This window comes from Portunus trituberculatus, chromosome 30, assembly GCF_017591435.1.
Source record: "Portunus trituberculatus isolate SZX2019 chromosome 30, ASM1759143v1, whole genome shotgun sequence".
In the NCBI taxonomy this organism is placed as follows: Eukaryota; Metazoa; Arthropoda; class Malacostraca; order Decapoda; family Portunidae; genus Portunus; species Portunus trituberculatus.
The window spans coordinates 11,452,750-11,473,728 of record NC_059284.1 but is presented as its reverse complement, the minus strand read 5'-3'; the positions used below and the strand labels follow the sequence as shown (position 1 = coordinate 11,473,728).

Here is a 20,979-nt window from a genome sequence, read left to right as displayed (position 1 = left end):
TCTCTCTCGTCAGCTCAATTTCTTTCATAAGCAGAGCGCGATTTCCGAGAGCCTCCGTCAGCTGGTGCACACGGGCAGATGGCTTCATTGTCAGCTCGCGGAGAAGGGGGCCGTGTCAGGATGAATAGAGGAGACAACGGTTGTGTCTGTAGGAAAGGCAACACTGGTAGTAGGATGAAGGACGTGTAACAGGCCAGTGGTAGGATGATGTAGTAAAGCAGTAGGGTGAGGCAGGGTAGTGGATGCTGGTAGGGTGAAGGGACATTGCGAGCGTCAAGGGAAGAAAATGAGTGAAGGGTGAGGGACAGAGCATTGCTGGAAGGGGAGAAAAGGCAGTGAAGGGAAGATGATGAGAGAGGAAGGGAGACGATATATTGAAAGGGAAGGAGAAGGGAAGAGAAACGGGGAGGTGGATGGAAAACAGACAGAAAGACAGGAACTGAAGGGGAAAGAGAGAAAGAGACGGGAACTAAAGGGAAGGAGAGACGGGTAACAGAAAGAGAAAGAGACAGAGAGACAGAGAAATAGAAGATGCAAATGAAAGAGAGAGAAACGAAACTAGAAACAGAGACAAAAAAAATAAGAAACCTTGAGAAAAGATAAACAGAGACACAGGAAAATTAAAAGAAAAGAGACGGACAGATAGAAACGAATAACAGAGACAGAGAGACGAGAAACTGATAGAGAGAGAAGAGAAAGACAGAGAGAGACGTAGATAAGAAGGAAAGAGAAACAGAGACACAGGGAAATAAAGAGTAAAGAGACAGAAAGATAGAAACAAATAACACAGAGACAGAGAGAAAGAGAGACAAAGACGAAGAAATAAAGGAAACAAAAAGCAGAGACACAGGGAAATAGAGAAAAGAGATAGAAAAATAGAAACCAATAGAAAGAGAGAAGGGAAATTGATAAAGAAAGAAAAGAGAGAGAGACGAAGAAATGAAAGAGAAAGAGAGGAAAGAAAGAGCAAGGCAGTGGAAGGACGGAGAGGGACAAAAGGAGGAGGAGGGGAAAAAAAATTGCAGAAATCATTAAATAGAACAAAAGTCAATTGAAAGGGAAAATCTGGACCGACAAAGGGAAAATAATAAAAAAAGGGGAAAAGTTTGTGTTTACAGTTGGCAGCGACGTTCAACTTGGCAGGAGAGATTTCACACACACACACACACACACACACACACACACACACACACACACACACACACACACACACACACACACACACACACACACGATTTATTATTCAGAGTCAGAGTGAAAGAAAGGCAACCATAAAGAAAGGAAAAGGAGGAGGAGGAGGAGGAGGAGGAGGAGGAGGAGGAGGAGGAGGAGGAGGAGGAGGAGGATAAAGTGAAGAGAGAACAGAAGAAAAGGACATAAACAATAACACTTAGAGAGAGAGAGAGAGAGAGAGAGAGAGAGAGAGAGAGAGAGAGAGAGAGAGAGAGAGAGAGAGAGAGAGAATGGAGGAACCTAACTTACTCTCACTTACACAAGTTGAAAGTTGTCGTCTTCTCACCTCCCTCTCTAACTTTCCCCTTCCCTCTCACTCTCCCCTCTCTTCCTCTCCCTTCTGCCAATGGGGGAAGTTGCCTTATATTTTCCCCTCACTCACTCTCTCTCTCTCTCTCTCTCTCTCTCTCTCTCTCTCTCTCTAAATCTCTGAACTGTGGGTTGTATACATAACGTGTGATAAATTAGAAACATGTCAACATTCCTCATTCTCTCTCTCTCTCTCTCTCTCTCTCTCTCTCTCTCTCTCTCTCTGGTCGTTTATCTGTCAGTCTGTTTGTTCGTTTGTTTGTTTGCCAATATGTTGTATTTGTTTGTTGATGTCGTATGACGCGTGTTTGTCTGTCTGTCTGTCTGTCTGTCTGTTTATGTGTTTGTCGTTGTTTGTGTCTGTCTGTCTGTCTGTCTCTCTCTCTCTCTCTCTCTCTCTCTCTCTCTCTCTCTCTCTCTCTCTCTCTCTCTCTCACACACACACACACACACACACTCAAATTAAATAAAAACAAGACCCCACAATTTGCTGCCCCCCATACCAGGTCCCCAACACACGCCCCCTCTCACACACCCCAGCTCTCTCCCACACACGTATCCCACCACACACCTACCCTACCACCACATACCTCCCCACAACCACACACCCCACCCACACCTCCCTACCACACCTGAAACCCCATCACATCTCTCCTCCCACACCCTTCGCCCCCTGCCTCACCTGCACGCCGCCTCACCTGGGGCCTAAAAATTAAAGGGAACGTTGAATGGTTTTAGAGAACGTTGATCGCCGCGTTAAAAGGAGATAACGAACATTGTATTGCGTTCCTACTCTCTCTCTCTCTCTCTCTCTCTCTCTCTCTCTCTCTCTCTCTCTCTCTACTTGTTTACTTTTTTCTCTCCACTTTTTACTGTTATTTTTTCTGCATTTTACGTTCTCTCTCTCTCTCTCTCTCTCTCTCTCTCTCTCTCTCTCTCTCTCTCTCTCTCTCTCTCTCTGCTTTTTATTTTCATTATTCCACTATTCTTTTCATTATTCAGTTTCATTTTTCCCACTTACCCACCTCTCTCTCCTCTCCCTCTCTCCCTCCCTCTCCTCTCTCTCTCTCTCTCTCTCTCTCTCTCTCTCTCTCTACCCCTCCCTTTACGCGGCGCTGCTTCGCGTTCACGCTGAAATTTACGCCTCGCTGATTTGCATTAACGCGATAATTTGAACGCTGTTATCACCAGCAATTATTACGTGGTCCCCTGAGGCTTACCTGTCGCCGCGTCCCGTACTTGCTGGCTAATTTACGTTCCTATCTCTCTTTTTTTTTACAATTGATGATGACACCGTATTGAATTGGGCTTGTGTCTGTGTGTGCGTGTGTGTGAGGGGTGGTTATTCAATATTGAGTGATGTATGGGTGATGTTTCCTCTACTAATAGCGGTCATATGCCTGGTTTTCCAAATATAAATGAGGGAGTGACTGAGTAACGGGAATTTGTTGTTAATTCAGCTGTTGTTTTGTCTCATATCACGTTACAATGGGAGGTGTTTGTGATATGGAGCAGTGAACAGAACTAGCAGTGTTCGGAGTCTTTCAAAGCTTCCATGAGAGAGCAAAGAGGATGAAAGAAGATTATCCAATGTTTAACTAATATTATCCTAACCTAACCCAATCCAACCCAACCAACCAAACCAAACCCAACCTAACCCAACCCAACCAAGCCCAACCCAACCCAACACAACCTAACTGATATAGTCTTCACGTGTGGCTGTTGTAACCCGCGAATCGAGAATCAAGAGATGAAGCACGTAACGAAGGTAATAAGAATGAAAAAATGAAAGAAGTCAAAGCAGAAGAATAAATGAAAGAAAGAAGTAGGAGAATAAATGAAAGAAGGAAGTAAAAAGGAAAATAATAAATGAATGAAGTAAGTAAGAAGTAAAATAATAAAAGAAAGAGGGAAATAAGAAGCAGAAAATAAATGAAAGAAGGAAGTAAAAAGTAGAAGAATAAATGAAGAATGATGAGAAACACAAAAAGCAGAAACCGAACTTGTAAGCAGGACATAGAGAGAGAGAGAGAGAGAGAGAGAGAGAGAGAGAGAGAGAGAGAGACAGAGAGAGAGAGAGAGAGAGAGAGAGAGAGAGAGAGAGAGAGAGAGAGAGAGAGAGAGAGAGAGAGAGAGAGAGAGAGAGAGAGAGAATAACACATGCTTTACAGTAGTTTGTGGTTCAGAAAACAAAAGAAAAAAAAATAAAGGTTCTCAGTTGTCTTTCAAGGAATCGTGTAAGGAAGACTGCATAGAGATAAGAGGGAAGATGCATTAGAGAACTGACAATAACACCACCACCATCACCACCACCAACACCACCACCACCACTACCACCACCAATCCTATCTGCTCCTCTTTCCTGGCAGTTCCTCACTCACCACCAGCTGTGTGTGTGTGTGTGTGTGTGTGTGTGTGTGTGTGTGTGTGTGTGTGTGAGACTCCCACACTGACGCGCCTCTACAAGTTTTCAATTAAGCCTTTTTACTTCCAATGTTGCTGTTTTATACTTTTCCCTGTCAGTTCCTCTCCTCTCTCTCTCTCTCTCTCTCTCTCTCTCTCTCTCTGTCGATCTGTAGGGAAAAAATAAACGGGAAAAAAAATGCCACGTGAAATTTGAGAGTAGTGGAATGTTGAAAAATATGTGCTGAGTGTGTGTGTGTGTGTGTGTGTGTGTGTGTGTGTGTGTGTGTGTGTGTGTGTGTGTGTGTGTGTGTGTGTGTGTGTGTGTGTGTGGTGATGGTGATTATAGTGATGCTGATGGTTGTGATGGTGACTAGATAATATTTTGGGTAGCTAATTTTTGTGGTGGTGGTGGTGGTGGTGGTGGTGGTGGTGGTGGTTGTCCTGCACGTGGGAAGAATGATTAATTAGCAAAGCTGTCTGTTGGATCTTTTTGACAGGAGGAGGAGGAGAAGGAGGAGGAGGAGGAGGAGGAGGAGGAGAAGAGGAGGAGGAGAGGACACACTTACACCTACGTATCTCCACCACCTCCTCTCCCACACACACTCTCTCTCCTAGTCTCCCACACACAGTTTCCCATCCCTTTCCCTCTCTCTTAAATACAAACAAACACACATACACACAATTTCCTCTCCTACACTTCTTTCCCCTTCGTCAAACACAAATTTTGCCCTCCCACACACAAACACCCATACATTCCTCCCACACCACTCCACCTATCCACTTAGTAATCCCTTAAAAGCCACGTCTCCAATCCACTTCCTATACAGAGAACACGCTTTAGCAATCCAATACAGAGCGGCAGGTCACATAGAACAAAGTGCGTGTCTCCCTATGCTTTCCCCCCCTCAGTATCGCTAACGGGACGCCTCGTATGACACCGGCAATTATCGTGTATCTGGCAGTTCCCGGGAAGGCTAAGGGCAGGTGTGTGTGTATAGGCACTAGCACTAGACCGGACAATGCTGCACTGTCCTGTTCTTATGTTCTGTCGTGAAGCAAAGGAAGGAGAAGGAGGAAGAAAAAGGAGATGAAGAAGAAGAAGAAGAAGAAGAAGAAGAGGAAAAGTAGGAATAAGAAGAGAAGGAGGAGGAAGAAGAATAGTTAGACTAGAGATGAAGAAAAAGACAAGAGAGTAAAAGAATTGCGGGAAAGAGGAAAGGAGAAGAGATAGAAAGAGGAGGGAGGCAAGGCGAGCAGGATGAAGATGAGGAGGAGGAGAGGAGGAGGAGGAAGAAGAAAAGGAAAGAAGAAGAAAAAGAAGGGAGTTAGGTTCAGGGCCCTCAGGAAGTAAGATAAGGAGGAGGAGGAAGAGGAGAAGGAGGAGGAGGAGGAGGAGGAGGAGGAGGAGGAGGAATCCCAAGAGGCGTTGGACTTCGGGAGTCAATAATACCTTAAAAACTTTGTGCGCGCAGAGAGAGAGAGAGAGAGAGAGAGAGAGAGAGAGAGAGAGAGAGAGAGAGAGAGAGAGAGAGAGAGAGAGAGAGAGAGAGAGCCAGCAAGCCACATCACATTAGAACATGTCACGGGGCTCATCTTCCCAGCATCCACAGTTTATCGTTATTTATCTCCCTCTGTTTCACGCATAATGACCCCAGTGTGTGTGTGTGTGTGTGTGTGTGTGTGTGTGTGTGTGTGTGTGTGTGTGTGTGTGTGTGTGTGTGTGTGTGTCTCGAGGCGAGTGACCTGGTTTCTCTCAGCCAGGTATTCAAGGTCTGATGTTTGTCTTTCTCGAGGCGAGTGAGAGAGAGAGAGAGAGAGAGAGGTAAGAGAGAGAGAGAGAGAGAGAGAGAGAGAGAGAGAGAGAGAGAGAGAGAGAGAGAGAGAGAGAGAGAGAGAGAGAGAGAGAGAGAGAGAGAGAGAGAGAGAGAGAGAGCAGACATTCATCTCATCTGCTTATACTGTTTCTCTCCACCTCCACCTTTTCCTCCTTTTCCTTCTCCTCCTCCTCCTCCTCCTCCTCGTCCTCCTCCTGCTGTTCTGGTGTTTTCTGGATCTCTGCATCTTTCCCGTGCTAAGAGGAAGGCTGAGAGGTAAAAAATAAGAGGAGGAAACTGCCTAATTGCCTAAAAGTTAAGTAGAAAAGAGAGAATTAGCCGGCCAATTTACTTCCTGATGTGTCTTGATACTTGAAACACTCCAGAAGGAAAAAAATAAATAAGAGAAAAAGGTTAAAAAGATTAAGAGTTCCAGAGTTTGCCAGTGTCTTGGAATTTTGAGGGTATATTTCACAGTGGCTATTGTAGAGATGGTTAATGAGGCGTAAACACCAAGAATGAAAGATAAATAAGTGAAAAATAGTTAATCAGATGAAGAGTTCCAGAGTTTACCAGTGTTTTGAAATTTTGCTGGTTCATTTTACAGTTGAGATTGTTAATGAGGCGTAAACACCAAGAATGAAAGATAAATAAGTGAAAAAAGAGTTAATCAGATGAAGAGTTCCAGAGTTTGCCAGTGTTTTGAAATTTTGAGGGTACATTTCATTGTGGCTATTGTTGAGATTGTTAATGAGTCGTAGCCACAACCACGACCATCACACATGAATGGAAAACAGCAGGAAAAGTTGATTATTGAACATGATCACGACTTAATATCCTCCTTCAGTATTGGGACGCATTTCTACCATGAATTTTGGGTATGATTAGACGATTTTATTGACATTAGAAAGAGTCTATGAAGGAATGAGGATTAATGGCCAAGGACTTCACTATTTTAATCCCTCATATAAGTTTCTGAAGCTGTATAAAATCACCAAATAGTAAGAAGAAAAAATTTAAAAGTGCCATTGTACTGAAGGGCTTAACTATTTTTGTTGGCTACCTAGCAAATAAAAGGGCGAGTGTTTAACTGGTGTAGTCCTCCGCCACTTCACCAAGCGTCAAGAGAACATCCATTAGCGTGGACAGTGAGGTGAAAGTGCCGCTATGCTGGTGAAAGGATCAACTACAATCTGTCTACTCTAAAATGGTTCCTCGATTTAAAACACATTGTAGCTTATTGATAACGTAATTAATTTGATGTGAATAAAAGGGGAGATCTCAAGATATCTGTCCCTGTTTTCTGCCTAACTCCTTTGTCATCTTTTTTGGGAAGTTGGAGATTTAGTGGGCCTTTTTTTCTTTTGTAATATTTTTTTCCACCTTGGTAAGCTTCCTCTTGCATAAAAAGAAAAAAAATACTTGCTTTCTGTTGATCAACGCACGTATTACAAGGACAGCTCACGGTTTTCCTCAAGATCTGATAACCAAGCACTTCCTGGGACACCGTTCAAACTGAGACCAAGGAGCCACTTTAAAGTAGACAAACTATAGTGAGTGTTATGTCAGGGATTCCCATTTTCTGTTGACTCGTCTCTCTCATCTACCACACACACGAAGCTTCTACCAACACGCCAAGGACTGATGAGGGCTGAACATTACCCTATATGCAGATGATAAAGAAACACATTCACTGAGGATACAAGTCACTGAAACAACAACAACAACAACAACAACAACACATGAGAGTAGAATGTTGTTTGACTTGCTCCTCCTCCTCTTTCTTCTTTTTCTTCTTATTATTATTATTATTTTTCTTCTTCATCATCTTCTCCTTGTTCTTGTTTTCATATTTGTTCTAGTTCTTGTTCCTGCTCTTCTTGTTTTTGTTTTGTTCTTGTTCTCCTCCTCCTCCTCCTCCTCCTCCTCCTCCTACTACTACTACTACTACTACTACTACTACTACTACTACTACTACTACCACCACCACCACCACCACCACCACCACCAATAATTAAAACAGCATTTACCAAAACCGCGCAACCTTTGAACTTTTAAGACTCAGCGATTAAATTCAGGAAAAATAAAATTAATTAGAAAACGTACACAAGGAACGCCCGGGGTTGCCAACGACGAAAGAGAGGACATCCCTTATATTTCCCGAAGGAGGCGCCGAAGAAGGAGAAGAGGAGTGGAGAGAGAGAAAAAAAAGATGGAGGAGGAAGAAAAAAAAGATGATTAATTTCCCTAAAGATACAACACGGATATTTTTTTTTTTTTTTTTAGTTTTTTCTTTAAGTGGATATGCCGAGATTTTCCCACGGAAGATTAAGCACACACACACACACACACACACACACACACACACACACACACACACACACACACACACACACACACACACACACACACACACATGATAAGGTAAAGAAAGAAAAAAAAGAGAATATTCCAAGTTTTGAGGGAAAATAGTAAAGATTTCTTCTCTCTCTCTCTCTCTCTCTTCTTCTTCTTCTTCTTCTTCTTCTTCTCTCTCTCTCTCTCTCTTTCTCTAACATTGACAAGCAAACAAAGAGAGAGAGAGAGAGAGAGAGAGAGAGAGAGAGAGAGAGAGAGAGAGAGAGAGAGAGAGAGAGAGAGAACACACATTCACTCGCCTTTTGGTCCACGTTCAATAAGGTCCATATTTGTCCTCTCCTTCCTCCTCCTCCTCCTCCTCCTCCTCCTCTTCTTCTTCTTCCTCCTCCTCCTCCTCCTCCTCCTCCTCCTCCTCCTCCTCCTCCTCCTCCTCCTCCTCCTCCTCCTCGTGACGCCATCTTGTTTTAGGGAAATAATTACGCATTTACTCATTAATTCATAGCGCTAAGACGAGAGAGGGAGAGAGGAGAGAGAGAGAGGGAGAGGGAGGGAGAGGGAAAAGATGGAGAGACAGAGAAGTGAGAAAATAAGAAATACGAGGAGAAATTTGTCACGGAAATGATAAAGATAGGAGGAAGGGAGGAAGGAAATAATAAAAGGAGGAAGAAGGAATAATGAATGAGAGAGAGAGAGAGAGAGAGAGAGAGAGAGAGAGAGAGAGAGAGAGAGAGAGAGAGAGAGAGAGAGAGAGAGAGAGAGATGAACCACCCGGTTAATCAGACAGCCAGACAGACACACTGACTGACTGACAAGAGATAGACAGTCAGCCGCCTAGCCAGACAGCCGAACAGACAGACAGACAGACAGACAGACAGACAGACAGACAGACAGACAAACAGACAGACAGAGAAACGAAATGGAAGAGAAAGATAAGAGTAAACAAAAAATATGGAAGGGGAAGGGAGAGGGAGAGAGAGAGAAAAAGGGAGACAGAGAGAGAGAGAGAGAGAGAGAGAGAGAGAGAGAGAGAGAGAGAGAGAGAGAGAGAGAGAGAGAGAGAGAGAGAAGAGGGGAGAGGTAAACTAGTGTGAAGGGTGGAAGGGAAGAGAGGGAGGGAGAGAGCAAGGGTAGAGAAAGAGGAGGAAGAGGAAGAGGAAGAGGAAGAGGGAGAGAGGAGAGGATGAAGAAGGGTGATAGGGAAAGAGGAGGAGGAAACATGAATGATGACAGGAAGGGGAGGAAAAAGGGGAAAAAAGTAATGGAGGAAGAGCAGGAAATTAAGTTTTGAAAATTAATATGACAGTGATCGAAGAAGTAGTAGTAGTAGTAGTAGTAGTAGTAGTAGTAGTAGTAGTAGTAGTAGTAGTAGTAGTAGTAGTAGTAGTAGTAAAAGTAACAATAGTGGCAACAATAACAATAGCAACAACAACAACAACAACAACAACAACAACAACAACAACAACAACAACAACAACAACAACAACAACAACAACAAACAAACCACCCAAACAAAACAAAACACAACAAAACGAAAACAGTAACAAAACCCTAAAACACCAGTAAACAAACAGAACACCAACAACACCACAACACCATCTCCAAACAACACCACTATAAAAACTCCCACAACGTCCCTTCCCCCACAACACCAGCAACACCTCACCAACACCCTGCCAGCCTCACACAGGTATTAAACAAGGCAGTAATGGGAGGAGACACCTTAATGAGACCAGGTAGAGGCGAGGCAAGGTACAAAACTGGTAACAGGTGAAGCAATATTAGTCTCAGGTAACGCCAATGGATTCCTGGTCAGGTTAATTGGTCTCAGGTAGACGATGTATAGAAACCAATTATCTGTGTGACCGCTAGCTGTCCCCCTTGATCAATGAATACTGTTTTATATTCACCTGAGTAACCACCACCTTAGAGAGAGGGAGAGAGAGAGAGAGAGGGAGAGGTGAAGCAATGATAGTACAGCTTAAGGAAGGGAGAATAAGAGAGAGAGAAGGAGAGAGAAGTTCAAAGGAGAGGGAAGGAGAGGATATTGGAAGGATGAGGGAGAAGAGAGAAAGAGACAGAGAGAGGAATCGAAGGGATAGGGAGAATATTGGGAGATGAGAGAAAGGGAGATAACAAGAGAGGAGAGGGAGGATAACTAACAAAGCTCAACTTACAAAGAAAAGAAGGAAGAAGGGGGAAAGAGAGAAAAGAGGGAGAGGAATAAAAAAAGAGAGTGAGAAGAAGAAAGGACAAGAGAGAGTGAGAGGGAAAGGGTGAGAGGTAAATGGTCCCCTGGGAAAGAGAGAGAGAGAGAGAGAGAGAGAGAGAGAGAGAGAGAGAGAGAGAGAGAGAGAGAGAGAGAGAGAGAGAGAGAGAGAGAGAGAGAGAGAAAGAGAGTATTGAGAAAGGGTTAAAATATATGATGACAGGGTTAAAATATATGATGACAGGCTCCTCCTCCTTCTCCTCTTCCTCTTCCTCCTCCTCCTCCTCCTCCTCCTCCTCCTCCTCCTCCTCCTCCTCCTCCTCCTCCTCCTCCTCCTCCTCCTCCTCCTCCTCTTCTCTCTCTTCTTCTTTCCTACCTCCTTCCTCTAGTACCACTCTCAATTTACACTATTTTCCTCCTTTCTTACCTTCCCTTCTCTCCTTTCCTCCATCTCTCCTCTCCTACAAGTCATCTCCTCCTTTTCCTTAAATCCTTTTCCTCCGTCTCCTTCCTTCTCCTTCTCTTCCTCTTCCTCCTCCTCATCCTTCTTCCTCTCTAATGCTATTCTAGTGTCGTGGAGTATTGCTTCCTCCTCCTCCTCCTCCTCCTCCTCCTCCTCCTCCTCCTCCTCCTCCTCCTCCTCCTCTTACCATATGATTCCCCTAGATACTGCTTTCCTCGCATCACATTCTCTCTCTCTCTCTCTCTCTCTCTCTCTCTCTCTCTCTCTCTCTCTCTCTCTCTGGGAATTTTCAGCAAAACACATTTTATCTTCAACCATCGAAGTTCTGACGCGTACATGGATCACTCACAGCTGTGGCGCCCATGTGTGTGTGTGTGTGTGTGTGTGTGTGTGTGTGTGTGTGTGTGTGTGTGTGTGTGTGTGTGTGTGTGTAGGGAGGGAAAGGGAGGGATACAGACACATAGATAGACAGAATTCTTTGTCTCTCTGCATTTTTACACACACACACACACACACACACACACACACACACACACACACACACACACACACACACACACACACACACACACACACACACACACACACACACACACACACACACACACACACACACACACACACACACACACACACACACACACACACACAGTTTAAAAGTATAGTGTTTAATCTCAAATAATTAACGAGTCACTAAAATACCCACAATCCCCTGCCATCCCTCGTTAGGTCGTTACCATGGCGCGGGTGACGTCAGAGAGAGAGAGAGAGAGAGAGAGAGAGAGAGAGAGAGAGAGAATATGTGGGTAATAAATTATCATCAAACAAGACACATGATTTACTTGAATAATTTATGCGTTCTCTCTCTCTCTCTCTCTCTCTCTCTCTCTCTCTCTCTCTCTCTCACCTTTACCTAATACATTGTGTGTGTGTGTGTGTGTGTGTGTGTGTGTGTGTGTGTGTGTGTGTGTGTCCATTATCTGCATCCTCCCTCATTCATCAGTCTCCTTCCTCTCTCTCTCTCTCTCTCTCTCTCTCTCTCTCTCTCTCTCTCTCTCTCTCTTTACATGAATTAGTGGAAAGAAGCATAAAAGGAAGCCATGAATCAGACGAGAAGTCACAAATTTGAAGAGTTTTTCCCCTCGCCCCAAATTTAAGGCTATTTTTCCCCTCTTCATCTCCCTTGCCACTGAAAAATATATAATGTAAATCTATTAATATATATTTTTCTTAACTAACTGCAGATAAATTGATAACTGATTCATATTTTTTGCTCCCCCCTCCCTCTCTCCCTCCCGCCGGCATCTCCCCCTCTCTCGATCTCTCCCTCTCGTCCCCTTCCCCTCAACTCACTACTACTACTATTACTACTACTACGACTACTATTACTATCCCCCCTCGATCGCCCTCCAAACGCCCCCCCCCCAACAACGCAGCAACATGTGATGAAAGTAAGTCAAAAGAAAGTCTTAATTTTATCTTAAATCACGCGTCCCTCCCCCACAATCACTAACCTGTCCCCAACTCCTCCTACCCCCACGCCCCTATTTAATATAATGTAGTAGTAGCATAGTAGTATAGTGGCCTTTTTAATTTGACTATTTTCTACCATAACGACCACCACCATCACCACCTTCTCGACCCTCCTCTTCCTCCTCCTATTCCTCCTCCTCCTCACCTGTTCGAAGCCCAGGTACAGGTTGGCACTTTGGCCTTTTAAATTATTTTGTTCTTGATGTTTTTACGTGTGTTGTGTGTGTCTCTTTACGATCGACTTGCTGTTTGCTTTCTATGTTTCTCTTTTTGTATTTATTTTGTGTTCCTGATGATGATGATGATGGTGATGGTGATGATGATGAGGAGGAGGAGATGGAGGATTGATGGAGGAGGAGGAGGAGGAGGAGGAGGAAAAGCAGGAGGAAAGTTCTTATGATGACAATTCAAGCTTGACCATAAAAACAATGCCAATAACAAGAATAACAACAACAATAACAACAAAAATAACTACTACTACTACTACTACTACTACTACGTCAATAACAACAACAACAACAACAACAACTACAACTACTACTACTACTACTACTACTACTACTACTACTACTAACAACAACTAACTACTACTACTACTACTACTACTACTACTACTACTACTACTACTATTACTTCTACAGTGACAACAGACATTCATCTCTTTCACCACTATCTCCACCTCCACCACCACCACCACCACCACCACCACTATCAATAATAAAAACAACACTATTTCACATCCATAAACATTTTCTATTCATATTTCCTTTAACTAGTTATTTTCACTGCTTTTCTTTTATTTTTTTATCTATCTTTTCTTTTCTTCTCTCTCTTCTTTTCCTCTCTTCTCTCTCTTCTTTTCTATTTTCTTTTCTGGGTTGAAATAAAACACGGAACGCTGAAATATTTAGGAAAGAAACTCTACGTATTTTATGACCAGTTCTCTCTCTCTCTCTCTCTCTCTCTCTCTCTCTCTCTCTCTCTCTCTCTCTCTCTCTCTCTCTCTCTCTCTCTCTCATACTTTATTCACACGACACGAGGACAACATCGAGCAATTCAATAATCATAGAGAGAGAGAGAGAGAGAGAGAGAGAGAGAGAGAGAGAGAGAGAGTATATATATCACACTGATCTAACACCCTCCACTCTCACTCTCAATATCTCTCTCTCTCTCTCTCTCTCTCTCTCTCTCTCTCTCTCGTACAAAACACAGAACTTCAATTTCCTAATCTTCAACAAGGCCACTGAATCTTTAGTGTAGTGCCCCCTCAAACACATCTCAGGGGAGTCGTTTTCTATGCTCCACCCACCCGTAACACCATCTCATCCCTTCTGCAGTAGTAGTAGTAGTAGTAGTAGTAGTAGTAGTAGTAGTAGTAGTAGTAGTAGTAGTAGTAGTAGTAGTAGTGGTTTGTGGTGGTGGTGGTTGTGGTGGTGGTATTAGTAGTCGTAGTAGTAGTAGTAGTAGTAGTAGTAGTAGTAGTAGTAGTAGTAGTAGTAGTAGTAGTAGTAGTGGTGGTGGTGGTGGTGGTAGTAGTAGTAGTAGTAGTAGTAGTAGTAGTAGTAGTAGTAGTAGTAGTAGTAGTAGTAGTAGTAGTAGTAGTAGTAGTCTGAAACAGTTTACTCTCTCACCACGAGTGTTTCTTTAAAGGCCACGCAGACTATTTGCTGGTTTGAGAGTGTGTGTTTTCTTGTTAATGCAGTAAAAATATTGTCTTGACCACCAGAACCGTAGAAACACTTCAAAACACAGGAATTTCAACTAAAGTCTTTTGAAATTAGTGAATGTGTAGTAGATTGTCAGACAGTGAGTGAGTGAGTGAGTGAGTGAGTGAGTGAGTGAGTGAGTGAGTGAGTTAGTTAGTCAGTTAGTTAATCAGTCAGCCAAGCAGTCAGTCACCAGTTAGACAATCATTTCTCTCTCTCTCTCTCTCTCTCTCTCTCTCTCTCTCTCTCTCTCTCACTGATGCAGCAAAATCCACAAAGATAGAAATAGAGGAAACTGACGTACGTGTGTGTGTGTGTGTGTGTGTGTGTGTGTGTGTGTGTGTGTGTGTGTGTGTGTGTGTGTGTGTGTGTGTGTGTGTGTGTGTGTGTGTGTGTGTGTGTGTGTGTGTGTGTGTGTGTGAGTGACCTTATCAGATATATACATTTTCTATTCACTTTTATTCAACATATTTGCATTTTTTTTATATTCACAAAATTGCTCTGACGTTTTCCTTATTTCCTATTTGTTTTTTTACACAGGATTTCGTTTTTTGTGGAGAGAGAGAGAGAGAGAGAGAGAGAGAGAGAGAGAGAGAGAGAGAGAGAGAGAGAGAGAGAGAGTAATTAAAGAGGGTTAGTTGGGACGAGTGGCTCTGAGGGAAAGATGAGAGAGAGAGAGAGAGAGAGAGAGAGAGAGAGAGAGAGAGAGAGAGAGAGAGAGAGAGAGAGAGAGAGAGAGAGAGAGAGAGAGAGAGAGAGAGAGAGAGAGAGATGGGTAAACATTAATACATTTCTGTTTATTTTCTGCTTTATATTATTTGTTTACTTACGTTCCCCTCTTTCTCCTCCTCCTCCTCCTCCTCCTCCTCCTCCTCCTCCTCCTCCTCCTCCTCCTCCTCCTCCTCCTCCTTCATCATCAATCGTCGACGAATCGATTTATCTTCTCAATTATTTAGACAAACGAGAGAGAGAGAGAGAGAGAGAGAGAGAGAGAGAGAGAGAGAGAGAGAGAGAGAGAGAGAGAGAGAGAGAGAGAGAGAGAGAGAGAGAGAGAGAGAGAGAGAGAGAGAGAGAGAGAGAATTAGATTAACAGATTAGACGAATCGACAAGTTTTCTTTACAATTTCTTTTTTCTATTTATTTTTCTTCCTCTTATTCCGGAACGTTTCCCACACTCATTGATCTTCCTTATCTCTGCTGTCTCGAGGAGGAGGAGGAGCAGAAGGAGGAGGAGGAGGAGGAGGAGGAGGAGGAGGAGGAGGAGGAGGAGGAGGAGGAGGAGGAGGAAGAGGACTTTTAATTTTCTAGTAACAAGTAAAGAAAATATAAAAGAAAAAGAAAAGAAGCAACGATAATAAACACAACTTCAAAGAGGAGAGAATAATGATAAACGTGAGAGAGAGAGAGAGAGAGAGAGAGAGAGAGAGAGAGAGAGAGAGAGAGAGAGAGAGAGAGAGAGAGAGAGAGAGAGAGAGAGAGAGAGAGAGAGAGAGAGAGAGAGAGAGAGAGAGAGAATTTCAACCTTCAGTCACTCTTTAGTCACTTCTTTCAACCTACAGTCCATTTCCACCAGTCTTCAGCCCCTCAGTCACTCCACCACACTCATCACTTTCCACCACTACCACCACCACCAGACACCTCACCACCACACTCTCGGCAGGTTCAGGTGTGGAAGAGGCGGTGCTGGGTGGTAGTACGAGGAGACCGCTCCCCTGAGGATGCAGCAACGAGGACCAACCAACTCAGCCTTAGCGTGGAGATCTACACGAGACACGAGGGTTCAGCTGACCACCCCACTGAGGGCACCATTCTCCACCTCGACCTCGTGCACAGGATACGAAGAGCGAAGTCCAAGTGAGTACTGTAATTGATTTGCTAGAGAAGGAAAGGAGGAGGTAATATTTTATACTTCATTTATACCATGTGGGCTTTTCACGGGAATTTCTGGGCTAAAAGGGGATATTTTTCTGGGGTACCTCCTACCTCAAAGCCTACCCGCTAGGAAACCCTTGCCCCGAGTGAGGAAGCCCAACCTACACTCGGACAGTGGACAGGATTCGAGCCCGTGCGCTTGGAGACCCCTCGGACCCCAAAGCACGCATGGTTCCACTGTACCAGGGCGGAGGGAGGAAGGGATGGAGTGAAGTTAGGGGCCACAGCAGCTATGATAGAGGGAAAGAATAAAGACTGAATGTAAAGACCAAAGATACGAAGAGAGAATTTCAAGCGAGTACTGTGATTGACTTAATAGAGGAAGTAAGGAAGAAGTAATAGAGGGAAGAAGGGAGGGAGGGAGGTTAGGGGCCACAACAGCTATGATAGAGGGAGTAAGAGTAAAGACTGAATGCAAAGACCAATGATACGAAGAGCAAAGTCTAAGTAAGTAATGGGATTGATTGAATTGGTAGAGAATGGTAGGAAGGAAGTAATAGAGGGAAGGAGGGAGGGAATGAGGGAAGTTAGGCGCCAAAACAGACATGATAGAGGAAAGAGGGAGGGAGTAAGAGCACAGACCAAGGATACGAAGAGTGAAGTCCAATTAAGTACTGTGACTAGGTAACGTGGTATAGGGAAAGAGGGAGGGATTGAGTGGGTGAGTGAGGTTAGGCGCCAAAACAACCATGATAGAGGAGCGAGTAAGAGTAAGAGCAAGGACTGAATGCAAAGACTAAGGATACGAAGAGTGAAATCCGACTAGTTGACTTAGTATAGGAGGGAGGAAGTGAGGGAGGGAGTGAGATTAGGCGCCACAACACCCATGATAGAGAAAGGAAGGAAAGAGTGAGAGTAAAAGGCTGAATGGAAAAACCAAGGATTCACTTTTCTTTTTTGTGTGTGTGCAAACAAAAATGCAAAAAAAAAAAAAAGCCCTATTGAGTTAAGTAATAGGATTTAAGACTAGTTTACCAGTGAAAGGGATAAATGATTGAGAATACTGATTAACTCTTGCATTAAAGGTGGACAGAAATTGAGTGACAGGAAGAAGAAAGGCTGAGGGTACTGATTAACTCTTGCAATGGAGGTGGAGAGAATAGAGATTGACGGAAAGTAGAAAGAGTGAGAATACTGCTTAACCCTTGCATTATAGGTGGAGAGAACAGGAGAGAGAAAAAAGTAGGACGGAGAAAACTGCTTAACTCTTGCATTAGAAGTGAACAGAATAGAGATGAAAGGAAGTAGAAAGACTAGGAATACTGATCAACTCTTGCATTAGAGGTGGAGAGAATAAAAGAGAGAAAAGTAGAAAGACTGAAAATACTGATTAACCACTGCATTAGAGGTGGACTTAATAGGGATGAGAGAATGTAGAAAGACTGAGAAAACTGATTAACTCTCGCATTAGAGATGAACGGAACAGAGGAAATAGAGAACCTTGTGGGGAAGTGAAGGTAAAGATAGCAAACTTGACTTCTACCAGCGACTGTACTTATGCATGAGATAAACCAACGCTTACTACCGGAGGAATGAGAGGAAGGAGTTATGGAGCAGAGATAAGTCAAGAATCCCCTAAAGGCAAGCAGCGGAGACCATAATAACCCCTCCAAGAAACTGCCGTGAGCGGGGATCGAACCCATAACCTCGTGGTGCGCGGCGAGGGGTCTGCCAGGGAGCCATTCCACCCCACAATGACGTTATGGAAAGCGAGGGAATGAAACCAGGCCAGGAGTAATTCACCATTGACTTGTCTGGTTCACTATGTCTCTCTCTCTCTCTCTCTCTCTCTCTCTCTCTCTCTCTGTGTGTGTGTAGGGGGGGGGGTGCGTCCATCTTATACATAACTACATAACTTCTTACCTATTTACATTACAAGTCTCTCTATCAACCTATCTTAATGTATCCCTATTCAAATATGTCTCTGTCTTACTTGTCACATTAACCCACCCACCAATTCAACTATCCCTGTCTCACCTATCTACTTATCTACATGACAAGTTCACTCCTCTACCAAATCTAGCAAATCAATCTACCAACCTATCCATCTGAATCTCTCTTACTTCTACCCAACATAAGTCCATCTATTCATCCACTGTTCATCTATTCAGCTTCCCGTCTCGCTGTGTCCAGGTCCCATCAATCAGAGCCACAATATATGCTTCCCTAGGGCCCATAAACCTTTCGTGGGTCAATGGGACAGTAGTGCTCCTCAATGGGCCAAGGGAGGGACACTGACTTAATCCCTCCTTCCTTTAGTCATCCAAGAGAACAGCCTTACACTGGGACATGGCTTCCTCTTCGCTGTTCTTCCTTTGTGTGTGTGTGTGTGTGTGTGTGTGTGTGTGTGTGTGTGTGTCTCTCTCTCTCTCTCTCTCTCTCTCTCTCTCTCTCTCTCTCTCTCTCTCTCTCTTTTTTTTTTTTTTTATTTAAACATATTTATACAGAAGAACATGTACCCAAAGGCGCACTGTCGTGTGCTACCTATTCTAAGGGTACTACAATCTATTTCTCTACAATATTTACAAGACTTAAAAATAGATAATATACAAGATGGTCAGCACTGTTCTTTTCACTTCACTAGCACTATTCACGCACTGCACTACACTGAGTGTCACGTCACAAAGAGTGTCAGAGGAGTTGGCAGTGTCTGTCTCCACTTATGTGCCATCAGTTTGACACTGTGTGTGTTCATCTCCTGGACGTGAGGCACCGCGGCCGTGAACAAGTTCCACATCCTGGAGACGCGTCCTGCGAAGGTGCGTTGATGCTGACACCCGTGGGATCGCGGCACCTCTACGGCGTCACCACCATTGAGCACCGTTCTCGTGCTCCGTGCGGTGACTCTCAGAGGATGACGCAGCCCTGCCAGATGTGGCACTCTTTGCACCTGTGCCTTATGGAACACTACGATCGCCGCCACATCTCTGCGGTGTTCCAGTGAATCAAGAGGACGCTCAGGCTCTGGGTGAGGTGGTATTGCAGCATCTACTAGCCGTATGGCGCGGCGTTGGATGCTGTCCAGTCTCCTTCTGTGTGTGGCGGCACAGGACATCCAGGAGAGAGCTGCGTACTCAAGGTGGGGCCGCACCTGTGCCTTGTACAGCAGCAGTCTCCCTTCCTGTCGAGGAAACTGGCGATCCTTCTGAGAGCGGAGATCCTGTGAGAGGCTTTCTTGGCAATGGATTTGACATGGCTGTCAAACCTCAGCCCTCGATCCACCTCCACTCCAAGTATCTTGACGTCATCTTGGAGTGGGAGAGCAGCAGCGCCAAAAGACAACTTTCCTGCCATTGCTGCCATGGCGGCTGGGGACCGAGAGACAACCATTGCCTGTGTCTTCTCCGGCGCGAATGTCACTTGCCAGCGAGCACCCCACTCCTCTATCACTCGTAGCTGCTGATTGATGGCCTCAGCAGCCCGCCCACTGTCCTGGCGTGGATAGGTATAGGAGAGGGTGCAGTCATCAGCATAGGCCTTGACTCCTGGCAGTAGCTGGAGAAGATCATCCACGTAGATATTCCACAGGAGTGGGCCAAGAATTGAACCCTGTGGCACTGATGCCTCCACAGGCAGGGACTCAGATGTTTGCCCGTTGACAACCACCTTGAGGCTTCTGTCCTGCAGGTAATTTCCCAGGAGTCGTAGCAAGCCACCCTGGATGCCTTTAGCACGAAGCTTTTCCAGTAATCCGTTGTGCCATACTTTATCAAAAGCTCCAGCTATGTCCAAAGCAACCACTATAGTGTCCTTGCCGTCGTCGAGGGCGTCCTGCCACTGCCTGGTGAGAAGCATCATTAGGTCGGAGGTTGACCTTCCAGGTCTGAACCCAAACTGTTGGTCTGAGAGGAGGGCATTGTCCTTGAGATGGCTACACACCACCTCTGCCACGACCCTCTCAAACACTTTACCCACCACTGACAACAGGGATATGGGTCTGTAGTTTTTTGGGTCCGTCCTGGAGCTTTTTGTGTACGGAACTACTCGAGCCTCCTTCCACACTGAAGGCCAGACGTTTTCCCGTACACAAGTTGTGAAGACTTGGGTGAGAGGGGCAGCCAGTTCCTGGGAGCATCGCTTCAGCAGGTGCGGGCTGATGTCATCAGGGCCGGTAGCTTTCTGTGTGTCCAGCCCCGCAATAATCGCTTCACCTGCTGATGCGTCACCTCCACCATGGTGACAGTCTTCTCACATTGCTGGACCAGCTGAGGCGGTGGCTGCTGTGGATTCCCCACCTTCATTTTTCCAGCAAACAAGGAAGCCAGCAACTGTGCCCTCTCCTTACTGCTGGTGGCGACAGTACCGTCCTGCTTGCTGAGGGAGGGATGGATTCTTGGTGGCCAGTTCCTGTTTGTCCTTAACAAGGGACCACCAAGTTTTGTTTCCTACGCCAGTGCCACACAGTTTCCGGCGCAGGCTTTCCTCCCACTTTTTTAAGGCCCACTTGCTGGTTACCACCATCCTCCTGCATGCAGCCCTATGCAAGTCCTTGTTGCGCCGAGTCGGGTTCCTCTTGTAGCGGAGCCAGGCAGCATACTTTGCCTCAGCAGCAACACGGCAACGGTAGCCAAAGCCTAACAGTTTGAGCCTACTATATCACTTTGTGTACCTCTCTCTCTCTCTCTCTCTCTCTCTCTCTCTCTCTCTCTCTCTCTCTCTCTCTCTCTCTCTCTCTCTCTCTCTCTCTCTCTCTCTCTCTCCCTCTCTCTCTCTCTCTCTCTCTCTGATGGTTTGTTTTTGAGCTCCTTAAATGAAACAAATTGATTTTTAACGTACAAATCTTGATTAACACTGAGTCTGGAAATTGATTGTTCTGATGGAAAATTGTTATTGGTGGTGGTGGTGGGTGGTGGTGGTGGTGATGGTGGTGGTGGTGGTGGTGGTGGTGGTGGCGGTGGTGTCAATACTTTATTCCAGTACATTTCTATTCTCTCTCTCTCTCTCTTCTCTCTCTCTCTCTCTCTCTCTCTCTCTCTCTCTCATGCTCCATTTGCGTAATCTTTAAGCATCAAAACCCGT

The 20,979-nt window shown here is 44.8% G+C and overlaps 1 protein-coding gene across 5 annotated transcripts in view; it reads left to right on the top strand.

Annotated features, from left to right (window-relative positions):
• Window positions 1-20,979, top strand: part of LOC123510901 — a 99,058-nt gene that overhangs the window by 51,890 nt on the left and 26,189 nt on the right. For 3 of the 5 annotated variants that reach the window (XM_045266374.1, XM_045266372.1, XM_045266371.1), the window contains exons 3-4: window positions 12,226-12,240; window positions 15,689-15,882. In XM_045266374.1, the coding sequence (XP_045122309.1) occupies window positions 12,226-12,240; window positions 15,689-15,882 (209 nt within the window). The remainder of the gene's footprint in view (window positions 1-12,225; window positions 12,241-15,688; window positions 15,883-20,979) is intronic. The other 2 variants (XM_045266376.1, XM_045266375.1) reach the window with 2 other exon arrangements.